The 14,006-nt window shown below is 42.2% G+C and overlaps 2 protein-coding genes and 1 long non-coding RNA gene across 5 annotated transcripts in view; 2 read left to right on the top strand and 1 right to left on the bottom strand.

The window, feature by feature from the left end:
- LOC308405059 (low-density lipoprotein receptor class A domain-containing protein 4-like) overlaps positions 1–14,006 on the top strand; it is a 285,430-nt gene that overhangs the window by 263,601 nt on the left and 7,823 nt on the right. For all 3 annotated transcript variants that reach the window (XM_080895462.1, XM_080895463.1, XM_080895464.1), the window contains 2 exons: positions 11,610–11,764; positions 13,356–13,406. In XM_080895462.1, coding sequence (XP_080751588.1) covers positions 11,610–11,764; positions 13,356–13,406 — 206 coding nt within the window. The remainder of the gene's footprint in view (positions 1–11,609; positions 11,765–13,355; positions 13,407–14,006) is intronic.
- On the top strand, positions 165–3,168 carry LOC308405058 (uncharacterized protein). The gene is made up of 3 exons (XM_080895461.1): positions 165–784; positions 894–1,175; positions 1,668–3,168. The coding sequence occupies exons 1-3, from the start codon at positions 568–570 to the stop codon at positions 2,696–2,698; spliced, it is 1,530 nt and encodes a 509-aa protein (XP_080751587.1). The 5' UTR covers positions 165–567; the 3' UTR covers positions 2,699–3,168.
- On the bottom strand, positions 3,182–5,242 carry LOC308405060. Its single transcript, XR_013973265.1, has 3 exons — positions 4,519–5,242; positions 3,796–3,979; positions 3,182–3,531 (listed from the first exon to the last, which is right to left on the bottom strand). It is a non-coding gene; the product is annotated as an uncharacterized lncRNA (long non-coding RNA).

Below are 14,006 nucleotides of genomic sequence, written 5' to 3'. Positions count from 1 at the left end.
CACAATGACACAGCACTTCTGCAGGCAGTCATTTAGAATGCTGCGCAGCGTTTCACAGTCAAGTGCAGTTTTGATTGCCAGGTGCAACTGTGAGACCGTTCATTTTATTTTTCTTTTCACGACTGAAATCTGGGGTTCAGCAGGAAACAGGAAATGACTGCAGAGGAAATGAGCCAGCTGCAGGGTCTTGATGAGCTTAGCGTGTGTTAAGAACTTGCAGACTTCCTCCACATTTTGCTCAAGTTTGATTTCCTCACAAACCTAGTTTATCGACAGAGGTCCTGATGTCATTTCCCTCTGTTGTCTTCTGTCCCGTCGGCTCCCCAGGCTGCGTTTTCTTGTGCGTTCCATAAAGCGCTTGGCTGCAAGGGTAGGACATATGGCAGCTGAAGCTCTCTGCTATATGAGAAAGAAAAGCAGTTTTCTCTGCTGCTGGGAGTTGCTCTACTACTCTAAATAGCTAGGTTTCATTTGACGTAGACGTGACGTCGACGTAAAGCGCGAAATTTGACTGGCGGTCGGAAGTGAAAAAGATAAGCGCAAAATCACAGACAGACAGTACGCAAAATGCCTATGTCCTGTTGTGTTTACGGATGCTCCAGTAGGTCGACCAGAGAAACTGATAAACGGTATTTTAGGGTACCAAAAATAGCCCAACGAAGAGGAGAAAAATGGAAAATTCTAACCGAAAAACGTAGGAAAAAATGGATTTTAAATTTACGTTTACAGTCGGGAGGAGCAGAGTCTGCCAATGCCCGTGTCTGCAGCGACCACTTCGTCAGAGGTAATGTTATGTTTGCAAATGAACTTATTAGCATTAGGTTGTCGTTAAATTCTCGTTTACTTAGTGCTTTTAAGTTAGTAGTCTAATATTGACTTGATTGGGACTATAGGCTGCCCAAGTGCTTTGGATGACGAAGAGTCGGAGGACTGGGCTCCGACGGTCAATCTCGGCTACGAACGAAAACCCAGATCGGAATCAGTTCTCAAACGAGAGAAAAGAATGAAGCTTAAGGCAGAACAGCATCGATGTGCAGAGGCGATTTTGGATATGCAACAGACGGCTGAGAGCCCGGATTTGAGCCTAGTGACAGTGGAGAACCCCGAACTGCAGCTTCCAGCTGAGAATCCACAACCAGAAGACTTCAGTGTGAATGAGACATTCACTTATCCAGGTAAGATATTGTGCTGAGATGTAAAACAAACAAGAATCATGTCAAAGAGAAAAAGATGCCATTATCTGTAATGATTATGGTCCAAGTTACATATTACATGTTTGTGATTTTTTAATCACAGAGTAAATCCATACCATTTTATTCAGAAAAAAAGAAAAAGTGGCACTTATTACCGTCAGGCACACACCACAGGTTTTTGTACACTGCTATGGTTCTTATATTGCCAGATTCCAGACAGTCTCCTTTCACAGATAAGTAAAGATATCCGTAATGTAAGGTTTCTGTGGTGAGAAACATATAAATATATTTTTTGTTTAGACGCAACATGTTTTTTTGTTGATTAAAAAAAATAATTACATTAAATTAACATAGTGAATTAAACACATTACACCAGATTCTAATAGCCCACTAAAAAACTCCTACAGTGAAAATGAGTAAAAATTGAGGTTGCCTCTATTATGCTGATTATGCTCCCCCACTGTTATATTGCAGGCTGTGCGGATGCTGGATGCCAGACAGAGCTGACGATGGATGACATCGAGAAGATGGAGGATGTTTTGAGACAGAACACAGCAGAGCTGGTTGATCTTCGGAGCAAGGCTCTGGACACACAGTTCAGCCAGGAGGCTTTTGAAAAAAATGAAGACAAGACAAAGTTCTACACAGGGCTCCCCAACTTCTTAGTTTTAATTCAGATTTTTGAACTGTGCGAGCCCTATATCACCTCGGGACCTATGTCTTTGTTGTCCAAATTTGAACAATTCATACTAGTTTTGCTGAGGCTGAGACTAAATCTGCCCCTGAAAGATTTAGCTTTCAGGTTCAATATTTCTCTGTCCACTGCTTCTAGAGTTTGGCATAAAGTAATTGACATACTTCATAAAAGGTTAGAGTTCCTAATTGAGTGGCCAGAGCGACATGTTCTTCAAGCTACGATGCCACTGAGTTTCAGACAGGCATTTGGATGTAAAGTGGCTGTGATTGTTGATTGCTTTGAAGTCTTTATTGAGAGACCATCTAATCTTCTTGCACAAGCTCAAACTTGGTCCAACTACAAGCACCATCACACTGTAAAATTTTTGATTGGTGTTGCCCCCCAAGGCTACGTCACTTACATATCTTCTGCCTGGGGAGGGAGAGTTAGCGATAAGCAGATCACAATAGAGAGTGGCCTCCTAAAGAACTTGTTACCTGGAGATATTGTCCTTGCAGATCGTGGGTTCAATATTGGCGATAATGTGGGGTTTTACTGTGCTTCACTACAGACACCGGCATTCACTAAAGGGAGAAAACAGCTGTCAGCCTATGAAGTGGCAGAGACAAGGAAAATAGCCAATTTGCGTATCCATGTTGAGCGAGTCATAGATTTAGTCAGGAGGAAATATCAAATTCTGCAGAGCAGGGCTATGCCAATAGAGAACATGTCCACAAAGCCAGGTGAGACACATGCATTGATCGACAAGATTGGGGTAATTTGTTGTGCCTTATCAAATCTCTCAGAGTCTGTTGTCCCACTGGAGTAAGGGGGGTGGGTGGTAATCAATCAGTTAAAAAAAATTAAATGTCTTGTCACTGTCACGGCTCACAGAAGGGGGTGGAGAGGAAGAGTAGTGTCCAGTATCTGCTGCTTGGCTCTGGTGATAAGTAGAACAGGGTAGAGTAATAGTAGTACCTAAGTCCTGACTCCTGATTAGTCTGTAAATGTTTTCAAATGAAATATTTTTCTCCAACTGTCATATTGTGCTGGCAGTTTGTACAGTATTATACTGTGAGATGGATTGCAATCTATTTTGTTTATTTGTTTAAAAGTCTAATCTTGTAAATAAACCACCAATGTATTATTATGCTGCCTCAATAGCATTTAATCATTGTGTAGTGTTACACAACACTTAAATGACACAATTAAATGTACAATAAAATTAAATGACAATTTGTGCTCTAATGCTACGTCAGAGCAAATACAATAGCCAGAACTCATAATGACTACCATCAGGTCATAGCAATATTCAAAATGTCATTATGTTGTCGTCCTTTTATCACATTACACATGTATGTTTGTAACTTGCTGTCCCAGTATTTCTGGGAGTATACTGTTTCTAAAAAAACACTCAACTTTAGGAATCGCATCATCCCAAAACTCAAGGTCAGGCAAAATCCTTTCAACAAATATGTCATTGCGGTTCCACACAACAAAGTCACAGTACTCTGCATTTGCAATGTGAAGCTGTGCCTGAATTTGGTAATAGTAGTCATGAGTTGGGTCCAGTGTGACATTATCCCCGTCACTGATGAGGCAGAAGCCCTTCTCCCCAGCACGCATGCGCAGGTTGACCGCATCTTTCTGAGAGTGTGGGCACTAAAATCACAGTGATGAGAACAACAATCAAGATTTATCTGATGAAACAGTGAAGAAGCAAAGATGATGGGTGTGGTCTGTGTTATCATAATCTCTCATTGCCCAAAACAAATGTCTATTTGACACAGACAATAAAGCCTCATCTTATCTTAATTGAACAATAGATTAGAAATTAGAAAAGGTATTTCCTGCATTTTTACTCAGTTCACTGATTCTTATGGAAAGATGTCACACCTATGGCCTTGACTACAACAGAGTCAATACCTTAATCTCGCAGATGCCAGTTCCATGACAGTCACAAGTGACTATCCCATCAGGGGAGGACCCCATGTATGGCCACTTGGGGTTCAGCCAGAGACCGCTGTCCATACATGAGAAGCCTGCATGCTCCTGGCTCATAAGCTTCTCATATGCTCCTCTGGCTTGTGCTTCATGTTTGCATCCATAACTATAAACAGTACACATGCCAAACATGAAAAGGAAATTATTACTTAGTATTGGATGTGTAAAACAGTAAAGTGATGTATTATACAATATGCCATTACCCTAAACTATACTTAGTTCTTACCCTGTATAACCCTAGCCGTATAAGCCTATAACTAACCTCCATCTTCATAACACTTTTTTAGTTAGTTATGGACAGTTTCATACCCCAAATCTTAACTCTGCCTTACCCTACATCAAACCCTAAATACCTTGTAGCAGCTGTGGTGAACCTATATGCCTCTGGATAGCATATGGCCTTGATCAAGCTCTTTGATGGTTGCTGGGGGTTGGTCTTAAGAACTTGAGCTGCAGTGTCTCTGGTGTTCTGTACTCAGGCACAGTTTTAGGAAGCATGCTAGACTGGGGGACAAATTCTTTGTGGTAAGGTTCCCTAGACATCAGTGCTGCACTCCTTGGACAGTTTTTGCTTAAACTCTCAAAAAACCTACAGTATGTCTCTGAATCTCTCTGCACTCTTGGGCATGGAAGTGATTTCCCAACCTTTTGTGTACTTGTGCAGCCATCAATGGAACACTCAAGCTTTCGTTTTTTTGACTTTGCTGAAGAGAAGTCAATCAGAGTTACTGGGCAAGCAGGAATCTGGAAAAATTAAGCCAAAGAAGATCATTAAAATTTAAAAAGCTCTTTTCCAAAACGCTATATATTCGTTTCCAAAAATATTCGAAATTGAACAGTGATGGCAGTGGAGTGAGTATGTGTGTTTTAGGCTGGGTATAGTGGTTGGTTGGCAGTGAAGTGTGTGTGTGTATGTTGGGTGGGGATGGAGGTGCCATGTGCTGGGTATAAAAGGAGTGGAAAGTAAGCAGTTCCATGTTGATGAAAATGTGGTGTGAGGAGTTGTGAGTATTGAGGAATGCATGAGAAATGTGAATATATAAAGTGCTGCAGTCAGGTGTGTGTGTGCGCAGAAAACAAGTGCTAGGGTGTTGAGGCATGCATGAGAAGGGTGTGATAAACAGTATACGGTTCTGCAGTCATGGTTATGTTAGTCATGAAAAAGGAAATGGCTTTTAAATGCTGTTATAGCGTTTTGGAATAGAACTCTTCATTTATTAAAGTACTGCCTTTTGTCTGACCCCTCACCTGCAACCTGCCCGGCTTGATTAGATCTACCAGGAGCTTGAAGCCCCCGCCGGTATAGCCTACAGGGTCATTGAGGCACTCAAGCTTCCCCACCACGACAAGGTAGCAGTATAGGGGAAGATATTTTATCCTACTGTCACATGAAGTCCCAATATAACATTCTTTATCCTACATTTTGCTTTTTGGCTTACCTTTTTAACATAAGATGGCATCAGCCACTTGCACTGCTCTGATGTGCATGTCGCTCTCATTTTCACCCCAGCTTCAACTGCAAAAAGAACAGCTCCAACGTGCGAGCATGATTCTGATAGTCTGGAAATAGAGCACATAATCTTTTTAACATGAAATGCAATATTTACAGTACATTTTGATGATGCATAGCTTACTAATACTAATGTGCAATGGCACTTTATTTGAAGTAACATGTTTATTCATTAACTCTTTCTCAACAGCCTATAGAGAAATCATTATCTAGGTGATGACATGACTGAATAGTTCTACCCTCTATCTGAAAAATGCATCTGAGTGTCATGAGGGATCTAAGGCAATCACACAAATTCTTAGCTGATGAATTCTTAGCTAAAAGAAAACACTCTCTCCCCACTACTACTGAAGTACACCTGCAAAATGCTAGCAGTGCCCTGTGTGTGTGTGTGTGTGTGTGTGTGTGTGTGTGTGTGTGTGTGTGTGTGTGTGTGTGTTCTCATTGCAATAACATCCTACTTAATTAGGCTACTAACCCTGCCATACAATTGCAATGAGCTGCAATCACGTCTCCATCCTCCTTTGCAATTACCCAAGTCTTCAGAGGTGTCTCGTTAGACCGCTGAGAATGGTTTACCTTGAAACAAACAACTGTCACTCTAACGAAGTCCTAAGGATGTGGCATGTTTGTTGACGTTAAAGCCGCTACCGCTAACTGTTAGCGTGTTTAAGATAAAGCAATATAAGAACAAACACTCACCCTTGCAAACACCAAACTGTATCCATCACGGAGACGTTTTGTTCCAAGGTTGTGGACCCACCCGCTGACAAAAAAATTGTACGCCTCCAGACTCTTGAAAGCTTTCATTTGCTGCCTAGTGTAGTAAGAAGTCTGGAGGACCAAGTAGTTGGTGATATCCACAGCCTCGATAGTAGGCAAATCCTTTACTTCTGTGGTGTATTCGGACATTTTCAAAGAATACGGATCACGTCCGATATATTTTTTAACTATCTGTTTATATCTCTCCCGAGAAACGGGGTCTAAAGTTGCACAATAGCTGCTCTCCTGACTCTCCACAGTGTCCTCCATGTTTACTTCCGCCCTCCACTCAAAAATCGCGCTGCCTCCGCACGTCATCAGAACCACGTGACCGCAACCCAACTATTAGCAAGCAGCTAGAGAGCCACTCCTGCACACTCGGGCTCTGACGTCAGCATACATCCACCTTCAAATCTTAATACATTCTCATGGTTTTGGACAAAAGACTACTCCTTTGTGCAAACGAAACCAGCCAGGCCCACTTTTCTCACGGAAGCATCTAAGGTCATCTGAGCTCAAATGTTATTTTTATTGAGCAATAACAATGTTAGAGGCCCCATCTGAGTGTGTGCAGTCTCTGTAGATTGCCATTAGCCTGATTTTCATTTCAAGGCTCAACAGGGTAAGCCCGCAAACCCTCATTAGTCGTGCAAGTGATTTTTTTCGCCTCAGTGTTAACTTTTGCTGCCAGCAGGAGTGAATCAGCAGTATATACACACTGTTGTTGGGCCACATTATATAGACATAGACGTGTGCATTGAAACGGTCTAATCCCATGTACTGTACAGAGACAGACGCACGAAACAGGCTCTGTTCACATCAGCAGCAATGTTTTTACTGTGGTTTAAAACAAACAAACAAACAAAGGGATTTGTGACATGGGCAGCCATTTCTTTGGGGGAATAAAGCGAATTGATCTTGTTAGGGTTTACATAATTCATCGCTATTCTCAAACAGTGTGTCTTAAAGCAGTGTTGGCCACTGATAGTGGCGCAGTTGTCTGCTGTGCATCTGACAGCTTCTTTCACCAACAGGTCAGCTGAACTGTCTGACCTCCTGCTGCCCTCCCCATCCACTATGCATACACACACAGGTTACAGCGCTGTCACTGGGTTAGTGTGTGTGTGCTCTCTCTCTCTCCAAGCTGTTTACCCTCTCTTTTAGTGTTTGGCTTTTTGCCTGTAGCACAGAATCTGCCAAGTACTGAAATCCTCTATGTTTGGGTTCATGTCAAGTCCAACTACATCATTCCTTCTCTCCTTCCTCATGTCCCATCATCCCATTACTGTTCACTGTTAAAATAAAGTTGTTTTTTTTAAGAAAAAAAATCATTTGTTCTTCAACGTAAACGATAAAGCTTTGACCTCTCATAGACGTAATTGTTATTGTAAGCCCTACTTGATTTGTATCTTCTTCTGAGTCACTTCCTGACTCATGAAATTGGCTACAGTTAAAAAAAACAAAAGCCTGAAGAAGACTGTTTTAAGCTTTATGTAGTTAACATTTATAGCATTTGACAGAGAGGCCTTTTCAGTAGAATATAGATTAGTTGTGCTATATTTGCTGCCATAAGCATGTTTTTAAAAAAACTCTACTTGCCTTCTGGTAGTGAGAATTCTTGCTTTAAAATTGGCTTTGAATTACTTTTTTTAACACCCTCAAAGTATACTTGTATGTACAGTATGGTTTTTTTATATTTTTATTTAATGTTTCCCTTTTGTCGACAAAGCTGTGCTGTGTAAAAACAGCCAGTGCCCGAACAGATGTGTTAAGCTCGGTGCTGTGCAGCATGGTCACTTTGACATGATTTGAATAAACTCGATGGCCTCTCTCGTCACCGCAGCAGGAAAAAAAACGACAGGACGGCTGGCTTGTAATGCAAGTGATTCATCCTGCTGAAGGAATAAGGGTTTTTGCAGACGCCGGGCTGATATTGTTTTGACAAGTGGATTACTGTAGTAATAACATCAGGCTGGTGCTGTTAATGCAGACTGCCAGCACACACTGTTCTCTGGCCTGTGAGCGAGCCTGTGCTGTACGCTCTGTTTTGGAGCCTCTGAACTCGGGTGGATACTGGGTTCAGAGAGGACACCCCCCAGTCTTTTCTCCTCCCCGCACTTCCTTCCTCTCTTCTCAACTCCTCCTCTGGCTTCCTTCCTCCCTGGCGTTTAGAGAAGAGGCCATTAACTACAGCCGCTGTACTTTTTTATTTTGCTTGAACTGTAAAAACATGAACTTGAGCTGTGAAAACATCCCCGCCTGTGCACTTCAGAAGAAGTACACCAGCTTTGAGTCAGGCGTCGGCTTTGTGCCGCTTTTACAACAGCAGAAGGCAGAGTATGTGATATTTATCCAGCTGGCTTACAGGAGGGCCTGGTCGACTTGGTTTCCCAGAATGCTTCTCTCTGATTGAAAGCCTCCTCCGTCCCCTCCCTGTGGCTGCTGTGGTGAATGCACAGGCCCAGGCTGGTAACTGGATGAAGCTCCAAAGTAAAGCAGGCAGCTCGACAACTTAACTTTCTGACACCGTGCTTTATTTCACAGAGAGCTGATGCACCCAAACTGGGGAGTGGGAGTGTCTTCTGTTTTTTTTGTTTTTTGTTTTTTTTACTTAACTTTATTAAATCTTGTACATATATTCTTGGTATGAAACCTCGTACCACAATGAAGCTGTACTTTAGAATAAAATACCTTGACAGAAGTTAAATGAATTGATACAGATGTTCATGTTGCCCCATGATTTAAAGCAGGGGTTCACCACACTTCAACAAGGCTCAGTACAACTGAACTGTATTAATATAGCACCAGTTTCAGGCAGCTTTATATTGCAAGGTACAACAAGAATGAGGTATGAGCAAGCACTTAAAGACAGTGAGGAGGAAGAACTCCCTTTTAACAGAGACCTCCAGCAGAACTACCTCAGAGAAGGTTCCCTGAGCGAGGTACACAAGTTGGTTTTATCCAAAAGGAGAATTTGAATACTGGGAGCTGGTTCCATATGAGATCACCTGACAGCTGAAGGCTCTGCCACCCATTTGACTTTTGGAAACTAACAACCACAAGTAGGCCAGGTTTCCTGCTGTACTGGTATAATATGATACAAGGTCTTCGAGCTGAGATGGGCAGTAAGGTTTGAATTGTCGCTCCTTGCCACAGGCTTCCTCCATGATGTTATGTTACTAGGAGATTTTTTTTAAACACCAGTTTCGACCCTTCATCTCGACTCTCAGCACTCCCCTTACTCTTGCCTGTTAAATATTAGGTGACTCGCACTGCGATCAAGAGTTTAATACCTTAGTTTCAAATGTCTGATGTGAGAGGGGTGGGTCATGATTTTCCACTAAGATTGTTATTGTATTTGTCAATTAAATAGTTTGAGAAGGCTGTTTAATGAGGTAAATTTGCTGAATTATACTATTAAATTCATCTGAGCTCACTTCACCACCTCACTTTCATCTCAGAGGGGAAGTTGTGGAGCTTCTCTGTCACCGTTGGTTGCAGTACCCACCTCTTTGCTCTTTGGTGGTTAATGTTCGTTGGTTTTGCTGGTTTAGGTTTCATTCCTTCCCACAGTTTTTCTTACCCCCACCCCCCATTCACTGTGGTTTTTTCTAGTTGGCCTTGTTCCTCTCACTCCTGCCCCGCCCTGTGGCTGCTGTGGTAAAGCAGAGGCAGGTTTGGGTGGGTTTTGCATTTCAGCCCAGCTTTGACTCTAACCCACCATATTGCAGACAAATAAGCCACGAAGGATTATTAGGCAGGCAAGCCTGAGATAGGTTGGCTTTAACTAGCTCTCTTTCATTTCTGGTTGTCTCCTTCTGTGCTCTTAATTTCAAAGAATTCACAAGATATTCTGTTACTGATTACTTTCCATTTCTTCTTGTTTTTGGATTTTAACACTCTGCTTACTTTTTTTTCACTTGGTCTACCCTTGCCATGTCAAAAGCTGTCCAGTTGCATCATGGGTAATGTGCTCCTCAGATTGCACAGAGCTTTTTTTTGGGGGGGGGGGGGGGGAGCATTGAGAATTGAGGCATTGTGGCTGAAATAGCAGAGCGTACATTGTGTCATTGTTCATACAGAACACACGCACAGTGTACTGGATGTCCAGCAGTGAGCAAGCGTGTGAGTCAGAGGTCAGACTGGGTGCCAACACCGGACAAGGTCAAGACTCCTACTCAGAACAAACCAACAACACAACAAAAGAGTGTCACACTGCAGACAGGGAGGCTGGCAGGGAGCAGAGACGGGGTGGACGAGAAAGAAGGGAGAGAACCAAAGTAGGAGATGACAAAGAATGAGGGAAATGTAGGGAATGAATGATGGTGGGTGAGGGAAGAATGCAAAGAGATCGGTAAAGACAAGAGTTGAAAGACTGCAAGAAGAGGCGTGTAGGCGAGGGAGAGGAGGATGCATGGATAGGGTTAGAGGAAAGTTGGAGAAAGTGATGGTAGGTGAGCTGAGATGCAGACAGGGTTCAAAGACGAGCAAGAGAGCATGATACAATGAACAAGAGATGGGAGGCAGACGTAAGTGAAAAGCGGCGATCATTGTGTCTCCCGGTGGTGCCCTGATCTGGGAGGTCATACCACATCAGCTCTGATGCTCGTGTGTGTGTGTGTGTGGCTGTGTGTCACAGAACAGAACACCACAGTTATTCAGTGTCTCCACAAAGGAACCACTGTGTTCTGGGACAGACGGCACACACTGTCTCAACACTCATCTTTTTTGTGATTTGAAGCTTTTCTCTGTAGATTCCTCAGACAGACACACACATATTCATATACTGTGTAAATCACACATATACTCAGCCACTTGGAGATTGACCTGTGCTGCTCTCTGCTGGCGAACACACATTAGAGCAGCTCAGTCGTGGTTCAAATCACTGGTCCTCTTACCGGGTGTCCTGGAGGCTTCATTTTGCATGATCTCCATCAGCAGAGATGATCTTAGTTATGAAACTGGCCTGTTATCACTTTGCTTTAAATCTGCCTTTTTAACAGTGCAGATTTGACGAAGAATGATTAATGTGACTCTTAGGATTCTCAAACTGAAGTAGTTCAGTCAAATTTCAACCTGTCTGACTTTAAAAGGCCTGCAAATATCCTAATCCTGGAGGTGTTCACTATCTCTGCTACATAATGTGATTTTCACTTGAAGGCAGTTTTTAAGATGTGTGTGAAACATTCTCAAATCTTATTTCCCCACATGTGATTAAATTTGAATTGCTTTAAAGTGTTTATTGGACAAAATTAAATATTTCTGTCGGTCTGTTTGTGCTCTTAGAAAATGTATTGGGTGTTTTTGAGATGATGCAGATTTGTCTGGAAACCACGTGATGTGTTTTTTTTTTTTTCCTTTTTAAATAACTTGATATTAAGAGTAGTCATTAACTGCTAAAGTACCTTTAATCTCTAAAAGTTAGATGCTAATCCTCTTCCTCTCTTTCCATGTGTTTGTGCAGCTGAACTGGAGTTTGTTCAGATCATCATCATCATCGTTGTGATGACTGTGATGGTGGTGGTGATCATCTGCCTGCTCAACCACTACAAGCTCTCCACCTGGTCTTTCATAACGAGGCAGAGCCAGGCCCGCAGGCATGACCATGCCCTACAACAGGTCAGTGTGGGTGGGTGGGTTTGTGGGCGGGTGGGTGTTTGAGAAACAGAGAAAGAAAGGGAGAGCTAAAAAGAGACTGTTTGTTTGTGTTGCTTGTACTGAGTGGCTCAGACGGCACTGTTCTCCCAGCATCCATGCTAGTAACATTTTGATCTAAACTGGTGTCTGTGTGTGCGCGCGCATGTGTGTTCATCTGTTCTCACTGAATGTCCCTGCCTACTCATTGTGACAGTACATTTCTGTATTTCTGCAGCAGGACAAACATAGCTTACCAGTATGTTCCCAGTAAAGCTGTGCTGAGCTAAATGAATCCTTTTATCCCAGTCTGAGTTTCTGTCCCAGTTTCAGCGAGGTAACGTCTTCGCGCGCGTCTGTTAGATGAACTTGCTGAATTGGTTTCTTCAGAGCCAGACTCTGTCAGGTCTTGATGTTTAATTCACTACAGCGCCGTCTAGACGGCAGCCGCTCTGCCCCCGTACTGACATGTACACTCTGGGACAAACACACATGCACACACACACACACAGTTTATTTATGTGCGTTGAAATAGACTCAGGCTCAAAACATGATGCATTATGGATCCATAAACATATTCAGCCTAATGATTTGTCAGCTTTGGTGTACTGTTACCAACAATTTGAATATTAGTGTTCAGCTAATAAGCTCTGCTTTTTGATTCCTCCTGCCACTCTGTGCTGTGTATCATTCAATCAAAGCGAGGTACAAAGCAACATCAGAAAGCAACAAGCCCACTGAATGATGACCTTTACCCCTAAAAGATGCATGAATAAACAGTATTTATGCATGTTTATGCTTCTCATGTTGCTCCCCCTAAAACAAAACAAAAAAAAACCCCAGCTAAATGTTGTTGACTGTGCTGTCTGAGAAAAGATCCTCCAGTCAAGTGTAGATGAAGGGGAAACTGCAATTATTTGACAGTTGTGTTTATTTGTTGTAGCTTTTATCCTGCCTATTTTTAAAATGGAGTCTTCTGTCTTTTGTTGTGCTCTCAAACAGGGCAGAATTTTGGGTTTGAAGCCATCAGGCATTTCTCAGTGCCGCTGTTTCATCTTTTGTGTCCTCATTAAGTTGTTACTTTTTGGTTTTTTGTTGTTGTTGTTTGTTTTTTTTAATTCATGCTTTCTTCTTTTTCTTCTCCTTTTTTTGTTCTTTAGCTGTGAAGTAAGAAAGTTTGTTAATGGTGTCACATCAAAATCCTTTTCAGACACAGCAAACCGTAATGACTGCAGACTTCTAAAGCATTACACATTTTATCCCTAGAGCCCAGCCCCAGCTCATCCTCAGTATCCAGCACTGGATATCTGGGCATATATTTGGTCAACTCATATTCTTGTTACATTGGGAGCTGCTCACCTGGACAGGCTACCTGATGACACCATTTTTACATTTTCTTTTACATGTATTTTTCTCATCTTAAATTCTGGACCAGTCCTGTTTATGCATCTCTAGTAATATGTTGTTTTTGTTGCTAACCTGAGCATCCCACTGAAGCACAAACGCAACAATCTTCAACCCACCCGGGGACTTTTTGAACCTTTGCCTTCCTCTTTGTTTGTGTCTCCATGTGCAGGACGGGTGCCTGTGGCCTTCAGACAGCGGCTCTCGGCAAGGTGCCTCGGAGGTAAGACCACCACACTGACTCCCGATAAACACATTCAGCTAATGCCGCATGTTATAGGAGCTGAGTGCTCAGCTGAATGAAACTTCACTTTTCCACAATGAAACTGAGTATTGCTTTGTCTACACTTGTTATATGTAAACTTACAAATATTGAATTTCAGTAGATTCAGCAAGTTCTTACTAAAATTTCTGCTAGTTTGGCTGTCTGCAGGCTCCTGAGTGTGTAGCCTCTAACCAGTTAAGTTACTGTGATAAGGTTGTTGGTCTTTTCTCTCTGAGCATTGGATCTGGAAACAGTTGTGATCCTTGGACACATTTTCTGTCAGGAATTTCCTTGAATTGCAGGAGCTTTTAGAAATTCTCAAACCTTTAACAAAGTAAGGTATAAAGAACTAAATGGAGACAATGACTCTTGTCAGCATCGCAACTATAAGGAAACAATGAATGCATAAAACAGCACTTTTTAAAAAAAATAAAAGAACACAGTTACACTGATGGTCTCTCCAAACAAACAAAAAACTATGAACGTGCAATGATGATGTCAACAAATATTCAGCCCAGCGCAGTATCCTTCCTCAGTACAGATTTTGTCTGTAGGCAG

This window comes from Rhamphochromis sp. 'chilingali' (genome assembly GCF_963969265.1).
Source record: "Rhamphochromis sp. 'chilingali' genome assembly, chromosome: 11".
Classification (NCBI taxonomy): Eukaryota; Metazoa; Chordata; class Actinopteri; order Cichliformes; family Cichlidae; genus Rhamphochromis; species Rhamphochromis sp. 'chilingali'.
This window is presented reverse-complemented; position numbering and strand designations above follow the sequence as displayed.

Excerpts from the sequence above, each read along its gene's own strand:
- LOC308405058 (XM_080895461.1), top strand. The coding sequence starts at position 568 with ATGCCTATGTCCTGTTGTGTTTACGGATGCTCCAGTAGGTCGACCAGA. Across the intron at positions 785-893 it reads CAGCGACCACTTCGTCAGAG|GCTGCCCAAGTGCTTTGGAT; the intron begins GTAATGTTATGT and ends TTGGGACTATAG. Across the intron at positions 1,176-1,667 it reads TGAGACATTCACTTATCCAG|GCTGTGCGGATGCTGGATGC; the intron begins GTAAGATATTGT and ends GTTATATTGCAG.